The sequence below is a fragment of the Macaca nemestrina genome, chromosome 15, assembly GCF_043159975.1.
Source record: "Macaca nemestrina isolate mMacNem1 chromosome 15, mMacNem.hap1, whole genome shotgun sequence".
NCBI lineage: Eukaryota > Metazoa > Chordata > Mammalia > Primates > Cercopithecidae > Macaca > Macaca nemestrina.
In genome coordinates this window covers 109,004,851-109,031,870 of record NC_092139.1, presented here as the reverse complement: position 1 = coordinate 109,031,870, position 27,020 = coordinate 109,004,851, and the positions used below count along the sequence as shown (strand labels likewise).

General features: G+C 52.5%; 1 protein-coding gene across 2 annotated transcripts in view; it reads right to left on the bottom strand.

Annotated features, from left to right (window-relative positions):
• The window catches only part of LOC105464547 (zinc finger CCCH-type containing 7B), a 60,749-nt gene that overhangs the window by 25,103 nt on the left and 8,626 nt on the right, over positions 1-27,020 (bottom strand). For both annotated transcript variants that reach the window (XM_071080646.1, XM_071080647.1), the window contains exons 2-7: positions 16,556-16,614; positions 11,985-12,018; positions 11,664-11,861; positions 10,513-10,671; positions 6,257-6,337; positions 4,734-4,790 (exon numbers count right to left, since the gene is read on the bottom strand). In XM_071080646.1, the coding sequence (XP_070936747.1) occupies positions 4,734-4,790; positions 6,257-6,337; positions 10,513-10,671; positions 11,664-11,861; positions 11,985-12,018; positions 16,556-16,608 (582 nt within the window). In that variant the 5' untranslated portion in view covers positions 16,609-16,614. The remainder of the gene's footprint in view (positions 1-4,733; positions 4,791-6,256; positions 6,338-10,512; positions 10,672-11,663; positions 11,862-11,984; positions 12,019-16,555; positions 16,615-27,020) is intronic.

Genomic DNA, 27,020 nt, shown 5'->3' with positions numbered 1-27,020 from the left:
CAAATGATCCACCCGCCTCGGCCTCCCAATGTGCTGAGATTATAGATGTGAGCCACCATGCCTGGCCTGTGTTTATTAGATGCACAGCATAAGTTCCTGAGTCCCAGCTATCAGGAAACCGGCCTGAGCTGGTGTTTTATTCACCAGCTCCCACGCTCCGAAATTCAGGCCGTGGTGCATCCTTTCCTGTCCTGACAACCTCCCCTTTTTCTCTGAGTCCTTCACAGTCCAGCTGAAGTCCTGCTTCCCTGGTGAGGCCCTGGGGGGCCCCGCCCTCTCTGTGTCCCCATAGAGGGCCAGATGGAGGACCAGACTCCATCACTAGCCTTCTTTTCCCAGGACCAGCAGCCACAGGACCAGGAGCTAGCTTCATCGGGCATCCTGCCTCACGCCAGCCCAGGCCAGCATCTCACACCCACTGTGGGGTTTAGCCCTCGGTCCAGGCGCCCTGCGAGGTAGCATCCCATGGCATGGAAATGTCAGCCCAGAAAGTTGCCATGCACAGATCAGAGCAGGGCTGTCTGATCCAAGAGCCTGCCCTGAGTCTGTCCCCTGGAATTGTACACTCCCCCACCCACACCTGCACCAACACCCTGCACCTCCTTCCCACACCTGAGCCTGCCATGGAGCACATGGCAAATGTGTGCACTTCAGTCTCTGGAGTGTTTGCTCACCACAGATTGGCTGCCAAACCAAGGCCGCCATGCTGGATCACAGAGCTGCTATCCTCATGGTAAGTACATAAAGTTTTTTTGTTTTTTGTTTTTTTGAGACGGAGTCTCGCTCTGTCACCCAGGCTGGAGTGCAGTGGCGCGATCTCGGCTCACAGAACACTCCGCCTCCCGGGTTAGTACCATTCTCCTGCCTCAGCCTCCCGAGCAGCTGGGACTACAGGTGCCCGCCAGCACGCCCGGCTAATTTTTTTTTTTTTTTTTGAGACGGAGTCTCGCTGTGTCGCCCAGGCTGGAGTGCAGTGGCCGGATCTCAGCTCACTGCAAGCTCTGCCTCCCGGGTTTTTACGCCATTCTCCTGCCTCAGCCTCCCGAGTAGCCGGGACTACAGGCGCCTGCCACCTCGCCCGGCTAGTTTTTTGTATTTTTTAGTAGAGACGGGGTTTCACCGTGTTAGCCAGGATGGTCTCGAACTCCTGACCTCGTGATCCGCCCATCTCGGCCTCCCAAAGTGCTGGGATTACAGGCTTGAGCCACCGCGCCCGGCCTAATTTTCTTTTGTATTTTTAGTAGAGACGAGGTTTCATTGTGTGAGCCAGGATGGTCTCGATCTCCTGGCCTTGTGATCCGTCTGCCTCAGCCTCCCAAAGTGCTGGGATTACAGGCGTGAGCCACCGCGCCCGGCACATAAAATCTTTGAGGGAAAAGAGAGGTACCAGATGAACATCTCTAGGGAAAGCGGTGATTCTCCCTGCTAGGTCCTGCCCATGGCTCCCAGGCCATACAGGACAAAGTCACCTTCTCAGCCCTCCTGCCCATGCCATCAACTCAGCCTGCCAGGCTCACTCTTCCTGCCCTTCTGCATGGCACTCCTTCTGGTGACATCCGTTTAGCAACAAAGGTCTATGGAGCTCTATCTCTCCTGCAGACGCCCTGCTGGGAGCTTTCACACTGACCCATTGTAATTCTACAACCTCCACAAAAATGGCAGGTACTGGACCCCTGTGAAAGAGAAGGAAGCTAAGGCTCTGAGAGGTGGAGTGGTCTGCGTAGATAAGGAGCAGGCTCAGGATCTGAGCCAAAGCACGTCCCACTGCAGAGCCCAGGCTATTCTGAGCCCCATGGGAGGAACTGGTCTTGTGGTCTGGGGTGTCTGTCTCTCCTGCTGCTTAGCCTTTGCGCAGGCTGTGTCCCTGGTCGTGAGTGCCGTTTCCCCCCTCTCCAGCTCTCCCTTCCTCTTAGTCTTGCTTCCCTGGCTCGCTGAAGCCCTCTCCCACCAAGGCTGCCTTGGGCTCTCTGTTCCTGGAACTCACAGCCCTCCTTGCATCTTGCTCCTCACACTGCCAGAGGCAGCTCTTGCACAGACTCTGTCTTGTAGGGCCTCTGCCTGGCTCCTAGGTCATAAGCAGCTCCCTGAGGGCATAGCCTGGACCATCCCCACTTCCAGGTGCACATGTGGAATGACCAGCTGGTTGAACGAATTCGTTCAGCTGGCTGAACGAATACGGTGCTCATGGTGGAGAACCTACAAGGACCCCTGCAGCCTGCATTTACCTGTGTCTGTGCACAACTGACAGAAGGCCAGGGGCTCTGGCTGGGACACCACCTTGCCCTCATGTGTCCTAGGGCCACTCCGTGTGTGCACGTGCACATGTGTGTACCATGTTGGGCAAACTGAGTTCATGAGGCAGGGTCTGAACTGGTCCTCTCCACTCTGGGCTTCTTAGAGCCCTCCCGAACCATGCCCCACCTGACCTCTATGAACGTGCAGGAGGAGCCCAGAAAGATTGCAGGGATGGGTGAACGGCCTGGCTGGGACTGGGAGTGCCTGGTGCCAGGTATGGCGCCATCTGTGGTCATCTGGCTGCAGACTGAGCAGGGCTTTGAGGCCTGGCCCTGGAGAGCTGGGCATTCAGCCCATATTTGCTGTGGCCCCCTGGCCACAGTCATCAGTCATTCAACAAATATCTTTTGAGCATCTGCTGTGCCTGCCCAGCCCCAGCTCCGCTTGCTGTGATGAGAAGCTACCTCAGTGCTCTATTCCCAGTGTCTGAACTGACACTGGGTACAAAGCAGTACTCAATAAACACCTTCTGAATCAATGAATAGAATTAATGCTGCCTCCCTTCAATGCCTTCCCAATGCTAAGACTGAGCTTCTCACCAGGGGCCAAGCGGTCTGGCTTATATCTCCTGTTCCAGGACCCCCAGGGGGCTGCCTGCCTTGGCGTTGGTTCCTCCCACACTCTGAGCTCCTCCAGGCCTCAGGGTCTTTGTAAACACCTTCCCCCGGTCTGGAATGCTGTTTCACCTGCACACCTGCCCCTAACTCTTCAACCTTCCGGTCTCAGCTTAAATGTCACGAAATCCTGTCTAAATCAGGCCTCCCAGTTGCAATGGCTCAGGTCTCCCCACACTCTGCCTTCAGAGTCTTCATCACGGTTTGTAACCAGAAATGATCTGGCTAATGTCCTAATGTCCATCCTGGACTGTGAGCTCTTTGAAGGCAGGGAACAGATTTGTTTTGTTCATCACGTACCCAACTCCAAGCTCAGTGCTTGGCCCATACTGGGTAAACTTAGACAAATCACTTCTCATTCATTTAGTGTTTCCTCTTTGGAGCACCTGGTATGTGCCAGGCCTAATAATTTCTTTTGTTTTTGAGATGGAGTCTTGTTCCGTCTCTCAGGCTGGAGTGTAATGGCGTGATCTCGGCTTACTGCAAACTGAGCCTCCTGGGTTCAAGTGATTCTCCTGCCTCATCCTCCCAAGTAGCTGGAACTACAGGTGCACGCCACCACGCCCGGCTAATTTTTGTATTTTTAGTTGAGATAGGGTTTCACCATATTGGCCAGGCTGGTCTTTAACTCCCGAAATTAACTGATCACCCACCTCAGCCTCCCAAAGTGCTGGGATTACAGGCATGAGCCACCGTGCCTGGCACACATACCGTGAGTGCTACAAAGGCAGATCATCACCTGCCTCCTTTGCAGGCTGGGAGGCCCCTGAGGGCAAGGACGCAGCTCTCTCAGGCCCAGGGCCAAGAGTGTTTTGTGGGCCTCCTTGTGGAATGAATGAAAGAAAGTGCTGCAAAGCGCTGGAGGAGGGAGGCCTGCTGCTACCTCGCTGTGTGACACTGGCCCTGTCCCCGCCCCACTCTGTGCCTCAGTTTCCCTTAACGTACAAGGTGGCAGGACCTCGGGTTCCATCAGTGCTCTTATAGCCCATCCCTCACTTTCCAGAAAGCCTCGAAGTCTACCTGAGCAGCTCCTGTGTGGTGAGTGGGGGGCAGGGGTCTTAGTCATGTGCCAGGCCCTGCCCCACCTCCCGGGATGAGCCAGGCCTGACGGGGGCGCACAAGTGTCTTGGCCCTTAGGAGGAGTCCCTAGCTCGGGACAGCACAGCAGCTCTCCGCCGTGACTGCCCACTTCATTTCCTGCTGGGTCCCATGTGCCGGGTGATCAAGCACTTTCCTCCCTTGTTTCTGTTGAGGGATGGTCCGCATTTCAGAACGTGGACTCTGAAGGACCTGCCCAAGGCTGCAGGGCCCAGTTGGGCTCTTCCTTGTCAGAATCCTCAGTCTCAGCTGCCCCTCCCCAGCAGAGTCACCGAGCCAGGGAGAGCAGGATGGGTGTCAGCAGGGGCATGCCCTTGAGCTGGGCTTTGAAAAGCAAAGAGCTAGAGAAAGGCAGGGTGGGGAAGAGGAAGACATTCGAGGCCCAGGGGACTGAACCTGCAGAAAGGCTGGTGAGAAAAAAAGCAACACAGCAGGAAATGTGGGGCGGGAGGCAGAAGGAAGGCACGTGGGACCAGGTGCCCAGACTGTGTCCTGGCCAGGGTCCATGAGTAAGGCTGCCCCCAGTGGCTCCCCGGCAATGACCCCTTCCTGCCAACAGCAGCCATGGCCTGTCCCCACACCCTGCCCCCGTGGTCATGGGAGGCACCTCCTGGGGAGGCGGAGGCCCCTGGACCTGCTGCCTGAGGTCATTTATACCCAGAGAGAGTGAATCCAAACCTCTTGTAATGGATAAATCAAGACAGGTTGGCTCAGCCCCAATCCTACCTGGTCTGCCACGCCAGCCGCAGTGCCATTACTGAGCAGAGAAAAGGTTTCCAATTCCTGCCAGAGATTGGAGAGAGGTGGGCAGAGGTAAAGATTCTGAAAAGATGCTCAAGGTCCCCTTAGCCGGGGCAGGAAAGAAGCCCTGACACAGGCAGCTGGGGTCTGCAGTGTCCCCTGAGAGTCCCTGTCCCCAGGCCTGCCGGAAATCACCTGCTCTGTCTCTCTGGGTCAGATTCTGGGGTTTTCTTCCTCCAACCTTGACCTGGGCAGAGGATCTCCCTGCACACCTCTGCTGTGTGTCACGCACCATGCTAGACACCGTCTCCAACATTCTGTCTTTTTATTTATTTGTTAATTTTTAAAATATTTTTCTGAGACAGAATCTCACTTTGTCCCATAGGCTGGAGTGCAGGGGTGTGATCTCGGCTCCCTGCAGCCTTGACCTCTGGGGTTCATGTGATCCTCCCACCTCAGTCTCCCAAGTAGCTGAGACTACAGGCGCGCACTACCACACCAGGCTAATTTTTGTACTTTTTGGAGAGATACGGTTTTGCCATGTTGCCCAGGTTGGTCTTGAACTCCTGAGCTCAAGCAAACTGCCTACCTCAGCCTCCCAAAGTACTATGATTATAGGCATGAACCACTGCGCCCGGCCCGTTCTCTCTCTGTTTTTTTTTTTGAGACGAAGTTTCACTCTTGTTGCCCAGGCTGGAGTGCAATGGCGCGATCTCAGCTCACTGCAACCTCTGCCTCCCAGGTTCAAGTGATTCTCCTGCCTCAGCCTCCTGGGTAGCTGGGATTACAGGCATGCGCCACCACACCTGGTTAATTTTTGTATTTTTAGTAGAGATGGGGTTTCTCCATATTGATCAGGCTGGTCTCGGAACTCCTGACCTCAGGTGATCTGCCCGTCTCGACCTCCCAAAGTGCTGGGATTACAGGCGTGAGGCACCGCACCCGGCCCATCCATTCTCTCTTTTTAATCCTCCCATGAGCCCTCTGGGGTGGGCATAAATTATCTCCATCCTCCGGATGAGGAAACCAAGGTGGAAAGAGATGAACTAACTTGCTCAAGGTCACAGCAGAGACTCGAGTCACGAGCTTTCCCATGTGCAGCCTCCTGGCCCTTGGCAGGTGCCAGATGAATCCGTGTGGATCTGAACCAGCCAAACGGATACCGACACTTCAAATTTGCACCATATGGGGGTTATTTTAGAACATAATGCTGAAGGACGCCAGTGTCAACTCAGGCCACCTCCAGGTGATTAAAGTCAGCCAGCGCAGGGAGGGAGTGGTTTTCAACAGCTGGAGTCTAAGGTGAGCTAGAAGCGGTGGCCGCTATCTCCTTTTCTGAAAGGTTCCGGGGCTTTCAGCCAACAGACAAGGAAGATCACCTGCTGTCGCTCCCCTCTGTCCTAACCTGGCCCTGGCCACCCTCACCCACCTTCTCCACGGTGCCTGGTCCCTTGCTTCAGACCTCCTCACATCCACACCGACCCTCCCAGGGTCCCGAGCCGACCTACCTGGGGCCTCTTATATGCCTTGCGAACTCGCAACCCCAGTTTCTGGGCCAGCTCTTGACCAAGCTGAGTCACGCTTTCATCCTGCAGAGGACAAGACACAGGGTGGTGGGTCAGTCTGCCCGGGCTCACAAAGCCGTGCTCCTGGACACCTGTGCAGCCCTACGGGGGGAGGTCATGGTCACCCCATGTTACAGATGAGAAAGTGAGGCCCCAGGAGGTGACCCTGGCTTGTCCAAGTCACACAGCTAATGAGTGGTGGCACCAGGACCACCACCCCATGCTTCTGTTTTTCCTTTTATTTGGGGGTAGAAAATGAATCATTTTGTTTTTATTTTAATATAGTCTTTTTATTTCTAAAATTTAGCAAGTGAATGTCACTGTAGAAGGGAAGAATGTTACAGGGAGAGCAAGTGCTCCCTGGGTCTCCCCCTTCTCTCCAGGTCTTTCCAGGAGGGAATCACACTCTGCTGGGCTGATGTGTTTCCTTAGCGCTCTTTTCTAGGAATGCATGAATGCAGACCTATAAAGAATGCTGAGTTCTGGCCGGGCACGGTGGCTCACGCCTGTAATCCCAGCACTTTGGGAGGCTGAGGTGGGCAGATCACCTGAGGTCAGGAGTTCGAGACCAGCCTGGCCAACATGGTGAAACCCCGTCTCTACTAAAAATAGAAAAATTAGCTGGGCATGGTGGTGGATGCCTGTAATCCCAGCTACTCAGGAGGTTGAGGCAGGAGAATCACTTGAACTCAAGAGGCAGTGGTTGCAGTGAGCTGAGATTGCGCCACTGTACTCCAGCCTGGACGACAGAGCAATACCCTGTCTCAAAAAAAAAAAAAAAAAAAAAGCTTAGTTTTGTTTTGCGGGGATTTGGGGATTGTCTCTTTTTTGTTTTGTTTTTTTGAGATGGAGTCTTGCTCTGTCCCCCAGGCTGGAATGCAGTGGTGTGATCTCAGCTCACTACAGCCTTTGCCTCCTGGGTTCAAGAGATTCTCCTGCCTCAGCCTTCCATGTAGCTGGGATTACAGGCATGTGCCACCATGCCCAGTTAATTTTTTTTTTTTTTTTTTGTATTTTAGTAGAGATGGGGTTTCACCATGTTGGCCAGGCTGGTCTTGAACTCCTGACCTCAAGTGATCCACCTGCCTCGGCCTCCCAAAGTGTTGGGATTACAGGCTTGAGCCACTGTGCCTGGCTGTCTCTTTTTTTAAACAGGAATGAGGTCACATTATATAGTTCTACAACTTGTTTCTAAAACCAAACAACGTCCTGCAACCCTCAGCAAGTGAGGATACATAGATGAGGCACAGGGTTGTAAGGCCCAAAGGAGCCAGGGCGTGGAAAGCTTGCAACAGTGCCTGGACCACACTTAGTGACCACTGGACAGCAACCATCCTTCCTTCCCTTCCCAGGCTGTAATACAGAACATGCACTACGTGCCAAGCATGAGTGAGGGGCAAAGGATACCCCAGTGAACAGGGCAGATGGGCCCAGGCCTCATGGAGATTCCAATCCAAAGGGGGAGATCAGTCAGTGAACAAAGAAACAGGTGGCTACAAACTGGGGTCCAGGCACAAAGGGGCAAGGAAGGCACTGACATCTGGGCATGTGTCTACCTCCGACCTCACTGACAAGCTCCTGGAGGCCAGGGCCTGGGTTGGAGTCATCTGTGGTCCCCAGTGCCCAGCATGGAGCAGGGGCTCGGTCAGTGTTTGCCCAACAAAGATTGGGAAAATAGAGAGTTCCCTCAAGCAGAGCCGGGAGCCCTCAGTTACTTTCGCCTGGCCATTTACTAACCCTAACTGGGTCCCAGTTCCTTTCTATCCCCTGTAGTGGGGATGAAAGCTGCTTTGTCCTCCTCATGAGTAAGTACCAGTGAGACCTGGGTGTGGATCTATTGTGGACATTCTAAAATGCTATATGGATCAGGGGACTATGGTCATACAGAAAGGCTGTTTTTTGTTTTTTTTTTTAATAGACAAGCTCTTGCTTTGCCAAACTCAGGTCGAAGTGCAATGGCACAATCACAGCTCACTGCAACCTCCACCTCCTGGGCTCAAGCGATCCTCCCACCTCAGCCTCCTGAGTAGCTGAGATCTCAGGTGCATGCTGTCATGCCCAGCTAATTTTTTAAAAAATTTTTTGTAGAAACGGGGTCTTGCTATGTTGCTCAGGCTGGTTGCAAACTCCTGAGCTCAAGTGATCCTCCCACCTTGGCCTCCCACAGTGCTGAGATTACAGGTATGAGCCACTGTGTCTGGCCAAGAAAGATTCTTAATTGTGAACTAAACAGAATTAGAGAAACAAGAATAATAAACAATAAGCATGATAACACAAATGTGTTCTTTTTTTTTTTTTTTTTTTGAGACGGAGTCTCGCTCTGTCGCCCAGGCTGGAGTGCAGTGGCCGGATCTCGGCTCACTGCAAGCTCCGCCTCCCGGGTTCCCGCCATTCTCCTGCCTCAGCCTCCGGAGTAGCTGGGACTACAGGCGCCCGCCACCACGCCCGGCTAATTTTTTTTTGTATTTTTTAGTAGAGACGGGGTTTCACCGTGTTAGCCAGGATAGTCTCGAGCTCCTGACCTCGTGATCCGCCCGTCTCGGCCTCCCAAAGTGCTGGGATTACAGGCTTGAGCCACCGCGCCCGGCCGTAACTTTTTTTTTTGAGACGGAGTCTCACTCGGTCGCCAGGCTGGAGTGCAGTGTCACGATCACGGCTCACTGCAACCTCCGCCTCCCAGCTTCAAGCGATTCTCCTGCCTCAGCCTCCTGAGTAGCTGGGACTACAGGTACACGCCACGGCACCTGGCTAACTTTTATATTTTTAGTAGAGACAGGGTTTCACCATGTTGGCCAGGATGGTCTCAATCTCTTGACCTCGTGATCTGCCCACCTCGGCCTCCCGAAGTGCTGGGATTACAGGCATGAGGCACTGCACCTGGCTGAGGTCACCCTTTTACTCCTCATGTCAGTTATGTGCTCCTTCAGTGCAGAGGTTAAAAGCACTGACTCTAGAATCAGACTGCCTGGGTTCAAGTCTCAGCTCTGCCACCTACTGGCTGTTATGATCTTGGGTAAGTCAGTTTTGTCTTTTCTTTTGTTTTGTTTGAGATAGAGTCTTGTTCTGTTGTCCAGGCTGGAGTGCAGTGGCGCAATCTCAGCTCACTACAACCTCTGCCTCCTGGGTTCACACCATTCTCCTGCTTCAGCCTCCCGAGTAGCTGGGATTACAGGTGCCCGCCATCACATCTGGCTACTTTTGTATTTTTAGTAGAGACGGGGTTTCACCATGTTACCCAGGCTGATCTCAAACTCCTGACCTCATGATCCACCCGCTTCAGCCTTCCAAAGTGCTGAGATTACAGGGCTTTTTTTTTTTTTTTTTTTTTTGTTTGTTTCCTTGAGATGGAGTCTCACTCTGTTGCTCAGGCTGGAGTGCAGTGGTGCGATCTCGGCTCACTGCAACTTCTGCCTCCCGGGTTCAAGCGATTCTCCTGCCTCAGCCTCCCAAGTAGCTGGGATTACAGGTGTGCATCACCACACCCGGCTAATTTTTGTATTTTTAGTAGAGATGGGGTTTCGCCATGTTGGTGAGGCTGGTCTCAAACTCCTGACCTCGGGTGATCCATGCACCTCAGCCCCTCAAAGTGCTGGGATTACAGGCATGAGCCACCGTGCCTGGCCTTTTTTTTTTTTTTTTTTTTGAGATGGAGTCTCACTCTGTCACCCGAGCTGAAGTGCAGTGGCACAATCTCAGCTCACTGCAATATCCGCCTCCTAGGTTCAAGCAATTCTCCTGCCTCAGCCTCCCGAGTAGCTGGGATTACAGGCGCATGCCACCATGCCCGGCTAAATTTTGTATTTTTAGTAGAGATGGGGTTTTGCCATGTTGGCTAGGCTGGTCTCGAACTCCTGACCTCAGGTGATTCACCTGCCTCAGCCTTCCAAAGTGCTGAGACTACAGGCGTGAGCCACTGTGTCTGGCCCCATCTTTAAAATGAGGATAATCACAGTATCTGCCTCTTAGGGTTATTGCCAGGATTAGGTGAGTTAATACACACAACGTATCCTAACAGTGCCTGGCACCCACTCAGCGCTCAGAGAATGGGAGCTAGTGTTAACGTCAGGATCTGCAAGTCTGTATCACAGGGGAGGAAGCTGAGACACAGAAGGATGTGGTGGCTGGGCCCGAGTGAGGGCCAGAAGGTTAGAAGCCTGGCCTCTGAGCAGGCACCGGCGTGGCTGCAGAGCCACACTCACGTGGGGCAGGGCGAGGGAACACCGGCTGCTGCACTCGTAGGCCTCCTTGTGACGTCCCAGTTCATTGAGAGCGCGTGCCTTGCGGAACAATGCCCGGATACTCTCGCTGTCCAGGCCTAGTGCCTTCTCGCTGTCCTCTAGCGCTTTCTCATACAGGCCCTGCCGGAGAGGAGCAGGTGGTCACTGGTCAACACCTATTACTCTCCCTCCCCCAGGCCTCCTGCCCCTGCCTAGGAATGAACACCAGCTTCTCTTCTTGGCAGAGATAGAGGAGCTGAAGTCTTGGGTCAGGGACAGGGCTCGAGGCTCCAGGAGAGAAGGAAGCACTCTGGTGTCCAGCCTCTGATCAAGGGTGTCTGTGTGTCTAGCTGATGGGGCTGCAGTGGGCTTGGGCGGGACACTGCAGGGAAGGGCCTGAAGATCTACAACCACCAGCCTGGTCATTCAAACAAGTCTATATCCATCTCTGCCTTTGGTTCAGAACATGATGGGCTGAGAGTAACAATGGCATCTCTAAGAGGCGGTGAGACCATGAAGGCAGCTCTGTGCGCAGAGTGTGTACAAGGGGTTAACCCTGAGGCATCCAGGAGCCATTTATCCAGAAGAGTCTGCTGGATGGCAGAGGTGTCACGGGGTCCTCTAGAGAGCCTGCAGCAGAGCCTCCCACAGGATCTCATGAACCTGAGTCAGTGGGTGCACAGGACAAGGAAGAGGAGGAGGCTGCAGCTCTAAGGAGGAGAGGAGGGGGAGGAGGAAGGCACTGAAGTCTGTAAAGAAACAGTGATGAGGCTGAGGCTATGGAAAGAACAGTGGGGCCGGGAAGGAGGAGCAGGAGGAGTCAGACTCCCACCAAGGCCCAGGGTCACCCCAAGATTCTAACTTACTTCATCTGGGGTAGGGCTAGGGCATCAGTATCATTTAAAAAAAAAAACTTTTTATTATGCATCGTACTTTTAAAAGCTCTCCAGCTGAGCATGTTGTACAGTTGAGATTGAGAGCCACCAGGACAATGAGATTCTGAACGTAGGCTGGGAGGAGGCTGGCCCTGGTCTACAGGCTCACTGGGGTATGGGCCTGGCTCCACTGGGCATCCAGAGGGACGTGGTGATCAGGACAGCGGAGGAGGAAAGAAAGGAGGGTGCCAGGCTCACCATGGTGAAGTAGCAGGCGGCCCTATTGACATGCAGCTTGCACAGCAGCTCCCGGGGCAGGGCCACCTGGTCAGAGGCAGCGTAGTCCGCCACGTTCAGCCCTTCCATGTACTGCACCAGAGCTTGCTTATAGTCCTTCTCCCGGAACAGATCATTGCCCTCAGCAAACAGATTCTGCACCAGCTTGAGCAGAAAGGCCTGTTGGGGGCAAAGTGTGTAGGGGGCTCATGACCTCTGGCCCCAGCTCGGGCACCCGGCCCAAGCCTCTCCCCTGCACATCTCCACCCTTCCCCTTTGCTCAGCCTGACAGCTGACACTCACCTCATACTCTTCTTGCTTTAGGGGTAGTGTCGACCTAGTAGGAAAAGAGAACATGAGGTCTCAGTGAGCCCAGCGGTCCCAGCTTCACGGAGGTTACTCCTCTAACTCAGACCTCAGCCATCACCTTGTGGACTAGGGTGAACAGACAGCGGTTTTCTTCCCCTAAATCATTACCATGCAGGACTTCCAGTTCTGATGAAAGGACCTGCATGTTTCTTGGGGCCAGACAGCCAGGTTTTCCAAGGTACAGGTGCTGAGAAAGAGCAGACTGACCCCAGCCCCACCTCCAGCCTGGCCCGAGCTCCAGCCCCACTTCCAGCCACAGCCCCAGCTCCAGCCCCAACCCAGCCAGCCCCAGCCCCAAGCCAGTCCTAGCTCAGCCCAGTTCCAGCTCTACCTCTGGCCCTCGACCCAGCCCTAGCCCCTGCTGCTGAAAAAACAAGCCCTCTCCTAAAGGCAAGCAGGCATTCCAAGCCCTTTCTCAGTTACATGAGGGGAAGGAGGGAGGAGCCACACTGGGCCTAGGAGGCCCCCAGGACTGGAAAAGGACAAGAAGAGGAAAATCAGACTCGGGCCAAGGCAGAGCAGGGGAAGGCTCCAGCTGCAGCTCAAGGGCAGGAGGAGAGGATGGTGCAGGGGCTGCTGTAGCAGGAGTGGCAGGGACAGAAGCGGGCAGGAAAAGGCAGGAAGCATGAGCGTCGTCAGGGAATTAACACCTAGCATAGGCCTTGGGAAGGACCACACCCCATCAAACCCAAGAGCATAGGCCCACAGACACTCAGTCCCCTACCCTGTCCACTCCCACGTAACACACGCCCCCGCCAATGCCAGGTCTTCACTGAGCCTGTGAGCCCCTCATGCTGGACTCAACAAATCATTCTAGGTGGGGTCTGGGCACCTGCTCCCTCCTATGGCTAATACGCCCTCAGTATGAAAGAGGGCATCAGCCGAGGAGAACTGAGGTTCATCTCTCCGATGGGCTTGATGGCCAGGCTGGAAGGGAAGCTGGGCTTTGTCTCCCAGCCCCTCATTCCACAGAGGGAAAAACAGACACTTAGAGTGGTGCAGGGACTTGCCCAAGGCTGCTCGGCAGGAAGGCATTGGAGGCAGGGCTGGGGGGATCTTTCCGTTGCCTGGAAATGCCGCCAGCACCTGGGCAGGAAAGAGCGGCCTAGGCCAGTGTGTGAAAGGTGGGCAGAGGCACAACACTGGGAAGGCTGTGTGTGCACGTATGTGTGGAGTGTTCCCAGTTGTGACATCGGGGCTCACCAGCCCGCCTCTCACTTGCCTCCCCACTGTCTGGGCCGCAGCCCTGCCATCCCTTCCCATACTGCTGCAGTGTCTGTCCCCTCTGCTGCCCCACCAAGGACCCCATCACTACCCTCTTGGCCTCCTGCCTCCAGCCTCCCCTCTACCAGTGTCCTAAGACATCTTTCTTTTTTTTTTTTTTTGAGACAGAGTCTCGCTCTGTCGCCCAGGCTGGAGTGCAGTGGCGCGATCTCGGCTCACTGCAACCTCTGCCTCCCGGGTTCACGCCATTCTCCTGCCTCAGCCTCCTGAGTAGCTGGGACTACAGGCACCCGCCACCACGCCCGGGTAATTCTTTGTATTTTTAGTAGAGACGGGGTTTCACTGTGTTAGCCAGGATAGTTTCAATCTCCTGACCTCATGATCCGCCCGTCTCGGCCTCCCAAAGTGCTGGGATTACAGGCATGGGCCACCGTACCCGGCCGTAGACATCTTAAGGTCCTCCGCAAGCTGGGGCCAACCCACCTGTCTCCATTCACTTAGGGCTCTCAGGGTGTGCTAAGCACATGAGGCACACATGCAGCAACACAGCGTAGGAGGAGTGGGGCAAAAATAGCAGGACTGATATGAAAAGCGGTGAGTCCCACTGTGCTTCCTGCAAAGCCTTAGGAGGCCAACAGACGGCTTCAGGGAGGCTGCCTTGTAACTGGGCCTTCCTAGAACTCCCCTTTGGAAAGGAGAAGGAGGGGACAAGAGTGAACATTTACCCCAAGCACCACCTGGCCCCTTAACCCGCACAATGACCCTGTAGGTGAAATGGGAGAACCGGGCTGGGGATCCAGCTTCACAGGTATCAGTGACTGAGGCTGGGGACACAGAACTCTTCTGATGGAAGACAGCAGTGGCCGGAGTCACCTTGTTCACCAGACTGGCCTCTGAATAAATTGGAGCACTTCCCCAAAATCAAACCCTCACTCCCAAAAACGGGAGAGGACCTGCCACCCATGAAGAGAGATGAGCTAGCAGCCCCTCTGATGACCAAGTCTGAGGAGGGTTTGCAAACTCCCAGGCATGGCAGCAAGGTGGGGTTGGCCAACGGCCCAGGGAGTGGCTGCTGAACTTGGGGCCATGCTCTAGGTGCTCCCAAAACTCCTAATCAAATCAGCCCAGCGCAGCACACCCTCCAGAAGCAGCCAGGAAAAGTGACTGTGTTGTGCACTGAGGAAGGAGGATGTGTTGTGTCAATATGAACACTCACTCTGGGAGAGCAGCATGGACACTGAGGTTGTGTGAAAAGGGGCCCAGTTTGCGGTGACATGGGTGAGAAAAGGCAAGGGAGTACGCTGGGCACAGCGGGACACGCCTGCAATCCCAGCTACATGGGAGGCTGGGGTAGGAAAACTGCTTGAGCCCAGGAGATTGAGACCCACCTGGGCCACACAGGGAGACCCCATCACAAAGAAAAGAAAAGGCAAGGAGTGTTTCATTGGTCTGTGTGAGAGAACAAAAGTGGGGAGTATATAAGGGAACATGGAGGCAAACTCCAGTTTTGTTTTGTTTTTTTTTTTTTTGAGACGGAGTCTTGCTCTGTCGCCCAAGCTGGAGTGCAGTGGCGCGATCCTGGCTCACTGCAAGCTCCGCCTCCTGGGTTCACGCCATTCTCCTGCCCCAGCCTCCCGAGTAGCTGGAACTACAGGCGCCCGCCACTGCGCCCGGCTCATTTTTTGTATTTTTAGTAGAGACGGGGTTTCACCGTGGTCTCGATCTCCTGACCTTGTGATCCGCCCGCCTCGGCCTCCCAAAGTGCTGGGATTACAGGCGTGAGCCACCGCGCCCGGCCAAACTCCAGTTTTATGGGGAGCTCTATTTAAGAAAAAGAACACAAAATGATGAACACAGGATTGCAAGGGTGCATGCCTTCCAGGGCCTTAGAAGGGGCTCGTGCAAGTGAGAGGCCACGATGCCTACGCTTCATTAGCATTGTGATAATTATGCCTCTGGGGATCTACTTGAGAGCAATAAGAGAAAAAGGTTACTCAAAATATTTTGTGTGTAAAAAAAAGAGAAACAAAACAAAAACAAATGTCGGGCCAGGTGTGATGGCTCACACCTATAATCACAGCACTTTGGGAGGCTGAGGAGGGCAGATCACGAGGTCAGGAGTTCGAGACCATCCTGGCCAACATAGTGAAACCCCGTCTCTACTAAAAATACAAAAATTAGCTGGGTGCAGTGGCGTGCGTCTGTTATCCCAGCTACTCGGGAGGCTGAGGCAGGTTGCTTAACCTCTGTGAGCCTCAACTTTCTCATCTGCAAAATGGAAATAAGGCTACCTACTTCACGGGTTGTTGTGAAGACTAAGAAGATGATGGATTGGCCAGGCACGGTGGCTCACGTCTGTAATCCCAGCACCTTGGGAGGCTGAGGTAGGAGGATCACTTGAGCCCAGGAGTTTGAGACCAGCCTGGGCAACATACCAAGGCCCCATCTCTACAAAAAACTAAAAAGATTGGCCTCGTGCAGTGGCTCATGCCTGTAATCCCAGCACTTTGGGAGGCTGAGGTGGGCGGGTTACCTGAGGCCAGGAGTTCAAGGCAGCCTGACGAATATGGCGAAACCCCATCTCTACTAAAAATACAAAAATTAGCTGGGCATGGTGGCACACACCTGTAATCCCACCTACTCAAGAGGCTGAGGCAGGAGAATCGCTTGAACCCGGGAGGTTGCAGTAAGCTGAGATCATGTCACTGCACTCCAGCCTGGGAAACAGGGCAAGGCTCTGTCTCAAACAAACAAACAAACAAACAAAATTAGCTGGGTATGGTGGTGTGCACCTACGGTCCCAGCTACATGGGAGGCGGAGGCAGGAGGATTACTTGAGCCCAGGAGGTCAGGAGCACCACTCACTCCAGCTGGGGCAACAAGGAGAGACTCTGTCTCAAAGAAGACACAGATGTGAAGGTCCCAGTGTAGAGACTGAGATTGTAAGTGCTCCATAAACAGGGACTATTGATTGATCAGAAAACTCGTACGGTCATGCAAGAGAATTAACAGGGAGTGCAAATGTGAAGGGTGAGGGTAGAATTATCTACTGGACAAGATCGAAGGGTGACCTGGGCCAGGGAGCATATGTGCATGTGGAGTTCACGCCCAGCCACACCAGCCTCTTCCTGGCTCCTCCCACCTGCCCACACCCCAGCACACACAGGAGCCTTGGCAGTAAAGGCTCAGCAGCGAGAAAAGGGAGCGCTGGGAGAGTGTGGCTCTCAGAGAACCCACCCCTGCCCACCCAGCCGTCCAGCCCTGGCCACATGCAGGCTTACTGAATGAACTGCAGCCCCTTCTCGATGTCCGCCTTCCGTTTCTGCCTCTCCATCAGTCTCTGGGGGAGAGAGCACAGTCCATCAGTCAGCAAAGCCGGGTTGCCGTCGGCCACCCCCACTTTGTGGGCCCTGTGATTGGGTGCTCTCACTCCCACTCTCATTCCCTTCCCCACGTCGCCCTCAGGGCGGTGTCTTCCCCACCCACGGCCCCCTGGACTCCTAGACTGTGGTGCCCTCAAGGGACAAGGGGCATAGAGGCCACCTGCCCTTAGGCTTGAGCTACAATACCTTACGGACACCCTCAAGTTCAAGGGAAAACTTTTTTTTTTTTTTTTTTTTGAGACAGAGTCTCCCTCTGTTACCCAGGCTGGAGTACAATGGCACCATCTTGGCTCACTGCAACCTCCGTTTCCTGGGTTCAAGTGATCCTCTTGCCTCAGCCTCCCGAGTAGCTGGGATTACAGGAGCCCACCACCATGCCCAGCTAATTTTTGTATTTTTAGTAGAGACAAGGTTTCGCCATGTTGGCCAGGCTGGTCTCGAACTCCTGACCTCAGGTCATTCATCTGCCTCGGCTTCTCAAAGTGCAGGGATGACAGGCATGAGAAACCGCGCCCGGCCCCCTTTTTTTTCTTTTTTCTTTTTTTTTGAGATGGAGTCTCACTCTATCGCCCTGACTGGAGTGCAGTGGCACAGTCTCAGCTCACTGCAACCTTCATCTCCTGGGTTTAAGCGATTCTCCTGCCTCAGCCTCTGGAGTAGCTGGGAATACAGGTGTGCACTACCACGCACCGGGCTAATTTTTGTATTTTCAGTAGAGACAGGGTTTCACTATGTTGCCCAAGCTGGTTTCAAACTCGTGACCTCACATGATCCGCCTGCTTTGGCCTCCCAGAGTGCTAGGATTACAGGTGTGAGCCACTGTGCCCAGCTGACAAAGGCTTTCTTTTAGAACGTATGTTCTAGTGGAGAGGCACATGACAATAAATATATCACATAGTACAGGAAGGATACACGCAATTAAGAAAAAATAATAAGATAGAGTGACAGGGTGCTATAATTCTGAGTAGTCTGAGAGGCCACTTTGATTTTTTTTTTAGCCAGAGACTCACTCTGCTGCCCAGGCTGGAGTGCAGTGGCATGATCTCAGCCCACTCCAACTTCCACCTCCCGAGTTCAAGCGATTCTTGTACTTCAGTCTCCCAAGTAGCTGGGACTACAAGCACTTGCCACCATGCCCGGCTACATCTTGTTTTTTTTTTTTCTGAGAGGGAGTTCCGCTATGTTGCCCAGGCTGGAGAGCAGTGGCGCAATCTTGGCTCACTGCAACCTCCACCTCCCGGGTTCAAGCAATTCTCCTGCCTCAGCCTCCCGGGTAGCTGGGAATACAGGCACGTGCCACCATGCCCTGCTAATTTTTTGTATTTTTAGTAGAGACGGGGTTTCACCATGTTAACCAGGATGGTCTCGATTTCCTGACCTTGTTATCTGCCCGCCTCGGCCTCCCAAAGTGCTGGGATTACAGGCGTGAGTCACCATGCCCGGCCTATTTTTTTGTATTTTTAGCAGAGACAGGGTTTCACCACGTTGGCCAGGCTAGTCTCAAACGCCTGACCTCAAGTGATCCACCCATCTCAGCCTCCCAAAGTGCTGGAACTACAGGCATCAGCCACTGCGCCTAGCTCACTTTGACATTTGAATGGAGATCTACGTGTATGATGTGAGGGAGCCAGCCCTGTGGATACCTGGTGGGAAAGGGCTCCAGGCAGAGGGAACAGTGAGTGCAAAGGTCCTGAGGGAGGCACCTTGTTGGTGTATCTGAGAACGTGCAAGGAGGCTGGTAAGGATGGAGCAGAGTGGGCAGTGCGGAGGGTGGTGAATAAGAAGGTCAGAGAGATTAGCAGGGAAGACCACATGTAGAGGTATTTTCATTTTCTTTTTTGAGACAGTTTCACTCTGTTGCCCAGAATGGCATGATCGCTGCAACCTCAAATTCCTGGGCTCAAGGGATCCTCCCACTTCAGCCTCCCAAGTAGCTGAGATTACAGGTGTGCGCTACCATGCCTCGCTAACCTTTAAAATTTTTTGTAGAGACAAGGTCTTGCTATGTTGCCCAGGCTGGTCTTTTTTTTTTTTTTTTTGAGACGGAGTCTTGCTCTGTCACCCAGGTTGGAGTGCAGTGGCGCGATCTTGGCTCACTGCACGCTCCGCCTCCTGGGTTCACTCCATTCTCCTGCCTCAACCTCCCGAGTAGCTGGGACTACAGGCACCCGCCACCATGCCCGGCTAAGTTTTTGTACTTTTAGTAGAGATGGGGTTTCATCATGTTAGCCAGGATGGTCTCAATCTCCTGACCTTGTGATCTGCCCACCTCGGCTTCCCAAAGTGCTGGGATTACAGGTGTGAGCCATCGCACCCGGCCTCCCAGGCTGGTCTTAAACTCCTGGTCTCAAGTGATCCTCCCACCTCAGCCTCCTAAAGTGATGGGATGATAGGCATGAGCCACACACAGCACCCAGCCCATAGAGGTTTTGTAGAGGGGGCAGACTGTGGATTCCACTCCAAGGCAGAGGAGTCACAGGAGCTTTTGAACAAAAGGGCCATTCTATCTCTAGCTTTGCTCTACAAGAAAATGAGTTGTCACTAAATAACTGAGATTTATTTAAATCTCACAACATCCCCATCAGGTAGAAAAATAGTACTCTAAGAGGCTAGGAAAGTTATTCAAAGCCATGCAGTCAGCCTGGATCCTGGGTTCAATGACACTGTGGAGATAGGCATCAGGCAGCCTCATTAACAATGCATCAGGAGACCAAAGGCCCCATCCCTCCAGGCACCTAACACCCCACACCCTTCCCTCCTCTGGGAACAAAATTTCTTTGTTTCGAGATAGGGTCTCGCTCTGTTGCCCAGGATGGAGTGCAGTGATCTTGGCCCACTGCAGCCTCCATCTCCCGGGCTCAACTGATCTTCCCCCCTCAGCCTCCTGAGTAGCTGGGACCACCACACATGGCTAATTTTTGTATTTTTATTTTTTTAGAGATGGGGTTTTGCCATGTTGCCCAGGCTGGTCTCGAACTCCTGGGCTCAAGAAATCGTCCCACCTGAGTCTCCCAAAGTACTGGGAATATAGGCCTGAGCCACTGCGCCCAGCCAGAAAATTCTTACAGGGAGGGTGTTATGGCCTGGATGTTTGTGCCCCCTCTCCCATTCATATGTTGAAGCCCTAAACCCTATATTTGGAGACAGGGCCCATACGGAGCTAATTAAGATTAAATCAAGTTATGATTCAGTATTTTGTTGGATGAATTCTCTCTCTGCACCACGTGGCCGCTGCCCAGGGATGGGGGAGGGATGGTATTGGCAATTCAAGACTGGCTTTCTGGCCAGGCACGGTGGCTCATGCCTGTAATCTCAGCACTTTGGGAGGCCGAAGTGGGTGGATCACCTGAGGTCAGGAGTTCAAGACCAGCCTGGCCAACATGGTGAAACCCCATCTCTACCAAAAATATAAAAATTAGCTGGGGGCCAGGCGCAGTGGCTCACGCCTGTAATCTCAGCACTTTGGGAGGCTGAGGCAGGCAGATCACGAGGTCACGAGTTCAAGACCAGCCTGGCCAACATGGTGAAACCCTGTCTCTACTAAGAATACAACAATTAAGTTAGCTGGGCGTGGTGGCACATGCCTATAATCCCAGCTACTCAGGAGGCTGAGACAGGAAAATCTCTTGAATCCGGGAGGCAGAGGTTGTAGGGAGCCAAGACTGTGCCACTGTACCCCAGCCTGGGCGACACAGCAAGACTCTTTTGGAAAAAGAAAAAAAAAAAATTAGCTGGGCATGGTGGCACACGCCTGTAATCCCAGCTACTGGGGAGGCTGAGGCAGGAGAATCACTTGAACCCGGGAGGCGGAGGTTGCTGTGAGCCGAGATCGGGCCACTGCACTCCAGCCTGGGCGACAGAGCAAGACTCTGTCTCAAAAAATCAATAAATAAAATAAAATAAAAATACAAAATACAAAATACAAAAGGGGAAAGAACATAAAAAGGAAATTCACAGGAAAATCAATCATTAAGATACTCAAACTCATTGATTAAAAAAAGATGCCAGTCGGGCGCGGTAGCTGACGCCTGTAATCCTAGCACTTTGGGAGGCGGAGGCGGGCAGATCTCCTGAGGTCAGGAGTTCAACACCAGCCTGGCCAACACGGTAAAAACCCCGTCTCTACAAAAATACAAAAAAAAAAAAAAAAAAAAAATTAGCCGGGCATGATGGCGGGTGCCTATAGTCCCAGCTACTTGGGAGGCTGAGGCAGGAGAATCGCTGGAACCCGAAAGACAGAAGGAAGTTGCTGTGAGCCGAAATGGCACCCCTGCACTCTAGCCTGAGCGACAGAGAGAAACTGTCTCAAAAACAAAATCAAAAACACAAAAAAACCACAAGATGCCCATTTTCACCCATGAGACTAAGGTGAAAAGCAAGCCTGGCTGACGAGGGTAGAGAAACTGACACTCCCAAACCCTGTGCATACACTGACAGTGTAAACTGGAATCATCTTTGAGAAGCAATATAGCAACATGTACCAAAAAGAGCAACGCAGGCCCTGCTGGCTGCACCCAGCCGCCAGTTTCCCCCTCCTCCTTCAAGGTTGTCCCTTTCCCAAGCACTCAGGTGAACCTTCACCGGGCTAAGCCAATCAGAATGGTCTTTTTCCCTTGCCAGTGATTGGCTTCAGTAAGGGCATGTGACATCATCCTGGCCAATGAGAAAGGAGGGAAAGTCAGCCCAGGGGCTTCTGGTACAGGATTTATTCACGCTGAAACTGGAACACAAGGAAGAATTCCTTCTTTTCCTGCCGCTCTATGCCCAGGTGTAACAAGATGAACACATGGGATAACAGAGCAGAAAGACAGACTAAAGGTATTTAATGACACCTGACCCAGTCCAGGCACAGTGGCTCACGCCTGTAATCCCGCACTTTGGGAGGCCGAGGCGGGGGATTGCTGGAGCCCGGGAGTTCAAGACCAGCCTGGGCAATGTGGCGAAACCCCGTCTCTACAAAAAAATACAAAAAATGAGCCGGGCATGGTGGTGCATGCCTGTAGACCCAGCTACTTGGAAGGCTGAGATTGAAGGACCACCTTGCCCATGAGGTCGAGGTTGCAATGAGCTGAGATCATGGACACTGCATCCCAGCCTGCCTGGGCAAGAGAGTGAGACCCTGTCTCAAAAAAAAAAAAAAAAAAAAAAAAGGCCAGGCTCAATGGCTCACGCCTATAATCCCAGCACTTTGGGAGGCCGAGGCGGGCGGATCACAAGGTCAGGAGATCAAGACCATCCTGGCTAACACGGTGAAACCCAGTTTCTTCTAAAAATACAAAAAAATTAGCAGGGCATGGTGGCGGGCGCCTGTAGTCCCAGGTACTCGGGAAGCTGAGGCAGGAGAATGGCGTGAGCCCAGGAGGCGGAGCTTGCAGTGAGCCGAGATGGCACCACTGCACTCCAGCCTGGGCGACAGAGCAAGACTCCGTCTCAAAAAAAGAAAAAAAAAGAAGTCTGACTCAAAACATTACCTGCTTCCGGAACTGCCCCACCTGGTTTTTTATGTGAGAAAACAAACTCCCATGTTGAGCTAGGAATTCTGTTGCTTGCAGCCAAAAATCTTCCAAATGCTAAAATGTCCTTTCACTTTGACCCAGAAATTTCACTTCCAAGAATTTAATGTACGAAAATCCCTGCACATGTACTCAATTATATTTGCATAGAGATGTAGTATGTACTCAATTATATTTGCATAGGGATGTAGTATGATTATAATTGTTTTGTTTTTGAGACAGGGTCTCTGTCGCCCAAGCTGGAGGTCACTTCAACCTTGACCTCCCAGGCTTAAGCGATCCTCCCACCTCAGCCCCACAAGTAGCTGGGACCACAGGCACGCACCACCACCCCTGGCTAATTTTTTTTCGTATTTTTTGTAGAGACAGTGTTTCACTACATTGCTCAGGCTGGTCTTGAACTCCTGGCCTCAAGGAATCTACCCACCTCAGCCTCCCAGAGTGCTGGGATTACAGGCGTGAGCCACCATGACCAGCCAGGGATGTATTATTATTATTTATTATCATTATTTTAGAGGCAGGGTCTCACTGTATCACCCAAGCTGGAGTGCAGTGGCTCCATCATGGCTCACTTCAGCCTTGACCTCCTCGGCTAAAGTAATCCTCCCACCTCAGCTTCCCCAAGTAGCTGGGACTACAGGTGTAGGACGTATTATTATTATTATTATTATTACTACTTTAAGAGAGTCTCACTCCGTTGCCCAGGCTGTAGTGCAGTGGCACAATCTCAACTCATTGCAGCCTCAGCCTCCCGAAAAGCTAGGACTACAGGCATGTGCCACCATACCCAGCTAATTTTTTGTAGAGACAGGGTTTCACCATGTTGTCCAGGCTGGTCTTGAACACCTGGACTCAGGCGATCTGCCCGCCTCAGCCTCTGAAAGTGCTGGGATTACAGGCATGAGCCACCACGCCCAGCTAGGATTTTTTTTTTTTTTTTTTTTTTTGAGACGGAGTCTCGCTCTGTCACCCAGGCTGGAGTGCAGTGGCGCCATCTTGGTTCACTGCAAGCTCCGCCTCCCGGGTTCACACCATTCTCCTGCCTCAGCCTCCCGAGGATGTATTATTTTTAAGAGTAAGTGAAAAACTAGAAGAAACCTTAATGTCTACCACTAAAGGATTAACTTAATTAATTAAATTATACTATATCCATAGCATGGAATACAATGCAGCTATTGAATCTCTATGTATTGTCATGGAGATGCCTCCGTGCATGGTTGAGGAACAAAACAAGAAGCAGATTTCTCTGTTAGGGGCTCTTCTCACTCTGCCCAGGTCTCAAGACCAACATTCCCAAGCTTCCATTTAAGGGACAGTGCTCCTGCTCTCTTCACTACCAGCTCCCTAGATGAGCTCTTGCATTTCATGATAACATGAGTCATGTTAATGACTCACCTCTCTTCTTCCTGCCAGGCCCACCCCCCTACCCAGTATTTCAGCCTCAGATCTCTTTTTTTTTTTTTTGAGACGGAGTCTGGCTCTGTCGCCCAGGCTGGAGTGCAGTGGCGCAATCTCAGTTCACTGCAAGCTCCGCCTCCCGGGCTAACGCCATTCTCCTGCCTCAGACTCCCGAGCAGCTGGGACTACAGGCGCCCGCCACCAGGCCCGGCAACTTTTTCTGTATTTTTAGTAGAGATGGGGTTTCACCGTTTTAACCAGGATGGTCTCAATCTCCTGACGTCGTGATCCACCCGCCTCGGCCTCCCAAAGTGCTGGGATTACAGGCGTGAGCCACTGCACCCGGCCAGATCTCTTATCTTCTGGGTAGTGGTACCTGGAAGTCCAACATCCAGGCTGCCTATGACTTCCTGCGCCCTCTACCTGGAATGCCTCTGCCACACACACCTTCCCAACTCCTACTCTTCCTTTAAGACCCAACTTAGATGCCTCTGTGTTCAAAGTCCTCTTTGGTGCCATCTCAGCTGGATTGGGTGTTTCTCCAACTGAACACATTCCAAACTGAACTCAGCGTCTTCTCCCCTAATCCTACTCCTCTTCCATTATTCCCTGCCTCTATTCACAGCTCTGAGCATCATCCTGTTCTCAGCCAACCCCTCGTTTCTTCCACCTTTACCTCATAAATATTTCCCCACCTTGCAGTCCCTCATATCCTCTCCACAAGCATGGCTATCTCTCAGGTCTTCAACATCTCTTGCCAAGTTTCCAATAGGCCCCCTCCAATATGCTCCCATTTAGTGGTCAGGGATATCTGTGTAATGCATACGCCAACGTCACTTCCCCGCTCAAAACCCAAGCGCACCCATGCACACATACACACGAATGAATGCAGGCTAAAAAAAAAAAAAAAAAAAAAAGGTGAGGCCGGGCACGGTGACTCATGTTTATAATCCCAGCACTCTGGGAGGTCGAGGGGGGCGGGTCACTTGAGGTCGGGAGATCGAGACCACGGTGAAACCCTGTCTCTAATAAAAATACAAAAAATTAGCCGGGCGTGGTGGTGGGCGCCTGTAGTCCCAGCTGCTCGGGAGGCTGAGGCAGGAGAATGGCGTGAACCCGGGAGGCGGAGCTTGCAGTGAGCCGAGATGGCGCCACTGCACTCCAGCCTGGGCGACAGAGCAAGACTCCATCTCAAAAAAAATAAAAATAAAAAAAATAAGGTAGTTCTGGGCCAGGCACAGTGGCTCACGCCTGTAATCCCAGCACTTTGGGAGGCCAAGGCAGGCGGATCATGAGGTCAGGAGATCGAGACCATCCTGGCCAACATGGTGAAACCCTGTCTCCACTAAAAATACAAAAATTAGCTGGGTGTGGTGGTGCGTCCCTGTAATCCCAGCTACTCAGAAGGCTGAGGCAGGAGAATCGCTTGAACCAGGGAGTCGGAGGTTGCAGTGAGCCGAGATTGCGCCACTGCACTCCAGCCTGGCAACAGAGTGAGACTCCGTCTCAGGAGAAAAAAAAAGAAAGAAAAGAAATTAGGGGAGTTCCATTAGACTGCTAGATTTGGTGTTTTAATTGATACTATAATCCAGGAGAACTGCTTTCCTTTGTAAACCTGTGTATTTCACTTTATACTTTTTCTTTTTTTTTTTTTTGAGACAGAGTCTCACTCTGTCACCCAGGCTGGAGTGCAGTGGCGCGATCCTGGCTCACTGCAACCTCTGCCTCCCAGGTTCAAGCAATTCTCCTGCCTCAGCCTCCCAAGTAGCTGGGATTACAGGAACCCGCCACCACGACCGGTGAATTTTTTATTTTTAGTAGAGATGGGGTTTCACTATGTTGGCCAGGCTGATCTCGAACTCCTGACCTCAAGTGATCTGCCCGCCTCGGCTTCCCAAAATGCTGGGATTACAGATGTGAGCCACCACGCCTGGCCTATACTTTTGTTTTTGTTTTGCTCTGCCACCTAGGCTGTAGTGCAGTGGCGGGATCTCAGCTCACTGCAGCCTCCGCCTCCTGGGCTCCAGCAATCATTTCACCTTCAGCGTCCTGAGTCGCTGGAACCGCAGGCACGCTGCACCATGCCTGGCTAATTTTTTGTACGTTTTGTAGAGACAGGGGTTTGCCATGTTGCCTAGGCTGGCACTTTATACATTTAAAAACATGACAGGTCTGAAAAGATTTAGAAACCCTATTCTAACGAATCATATTATTTATCCACCCAGTCATATCAAAGGTAGGTGCTTGTTACCCCACTTTTCACAGAAAAGTGAAGCGTGGTGGGGATCTGTGACTTGCCCAAGGCCACATTGTTGCTGAGGAAGAAAGCTGGAGCTACTGGCAGGGCTCCCGGCTCCAGGAATGAATGTGAAATGGCAACCTGCAGCTTGTGTTCTTGTCAACTGGCTCACCTTGAACAGAAACCAAAGTTCAGGAAACTTCCCCAGACCTCCCCAACTCCCTGGTCCCTGCCCCACAAACTAAACTAAGAGTCAGTAGCAAAGCACACTCCTGTTTCCAACGGCAGCATTCTGGTTACAAAGGGCTTCTACTTTCATAATCTTGTCTTACCCTGCCAACAACTTGGGGCCAAACTGCACAGGAATGGTTCAAACCCACATCCCTGTCTCCAGGGGGCCTGGGCTCCAGCTGCTTCTTTTTTTCCTTTTTTTTTTTGAGACAGAGTCTTGCTCTGACGCCTAGGCTAGAGTGAAGTGGCTCGATCTCGGCTCAGTGCAACCTCCACCTCCAAGGTTCAAGCGATTCTCCTGTCTCAGCCTCCAAATAGCTAGGACTACAGGCATGCGCCACCATGCTAAGCTAATTTTTTTTTGTATTTTTTGTAAAGACGGGTTTCACCATGTTGGCAAGGCTGGTCTTGAACTCCTGACTTCAAGTGATCCGCATACCTCGGCCTTCCAAAGTGCTGAGATTACAGGCGTGAGCGACCGCATCCAGCCTTGCTCCAGCTTCTTCATCAAGACCCACCAGATGTGGTGCTTAAAGTGAGATGCTTAAAATATACCAACTCCTTGGCCGGGCGCAATGGCCCATGCCTGTAATCCTAGCACTTTGGGAAGTCGAGGCGGGCGAATCACAAGGTCAGAAGATTGAGACTATCCTGGCTAACACAGTGAAACCCTGTCTCTACTAAAAATATAAAAAAAAAAAAATTAGCCAGGTGTGGTGGCAGGCACCTGTAGTCCCAGCTACTCAGGAGGCTGAGGCAGGAGAATGGCGTGAACCCGGGAGGCGCAGGCTGCGGTGAACTGAGATCGTGCCACTGCACTCCAGACTGGGTGACAGAGCGAGACTCCAAAAAAAACAAAAAAAAACAAAAAAAACAAAACTCCCTTTTTAAAACAGTAACAGAAGGTCATTGTAAAAGCTTTGGAAATTATAGGCAAGTATTAAAAAAATAAGCCAGAGTCACCCAGAGGCCCATAGCTCAG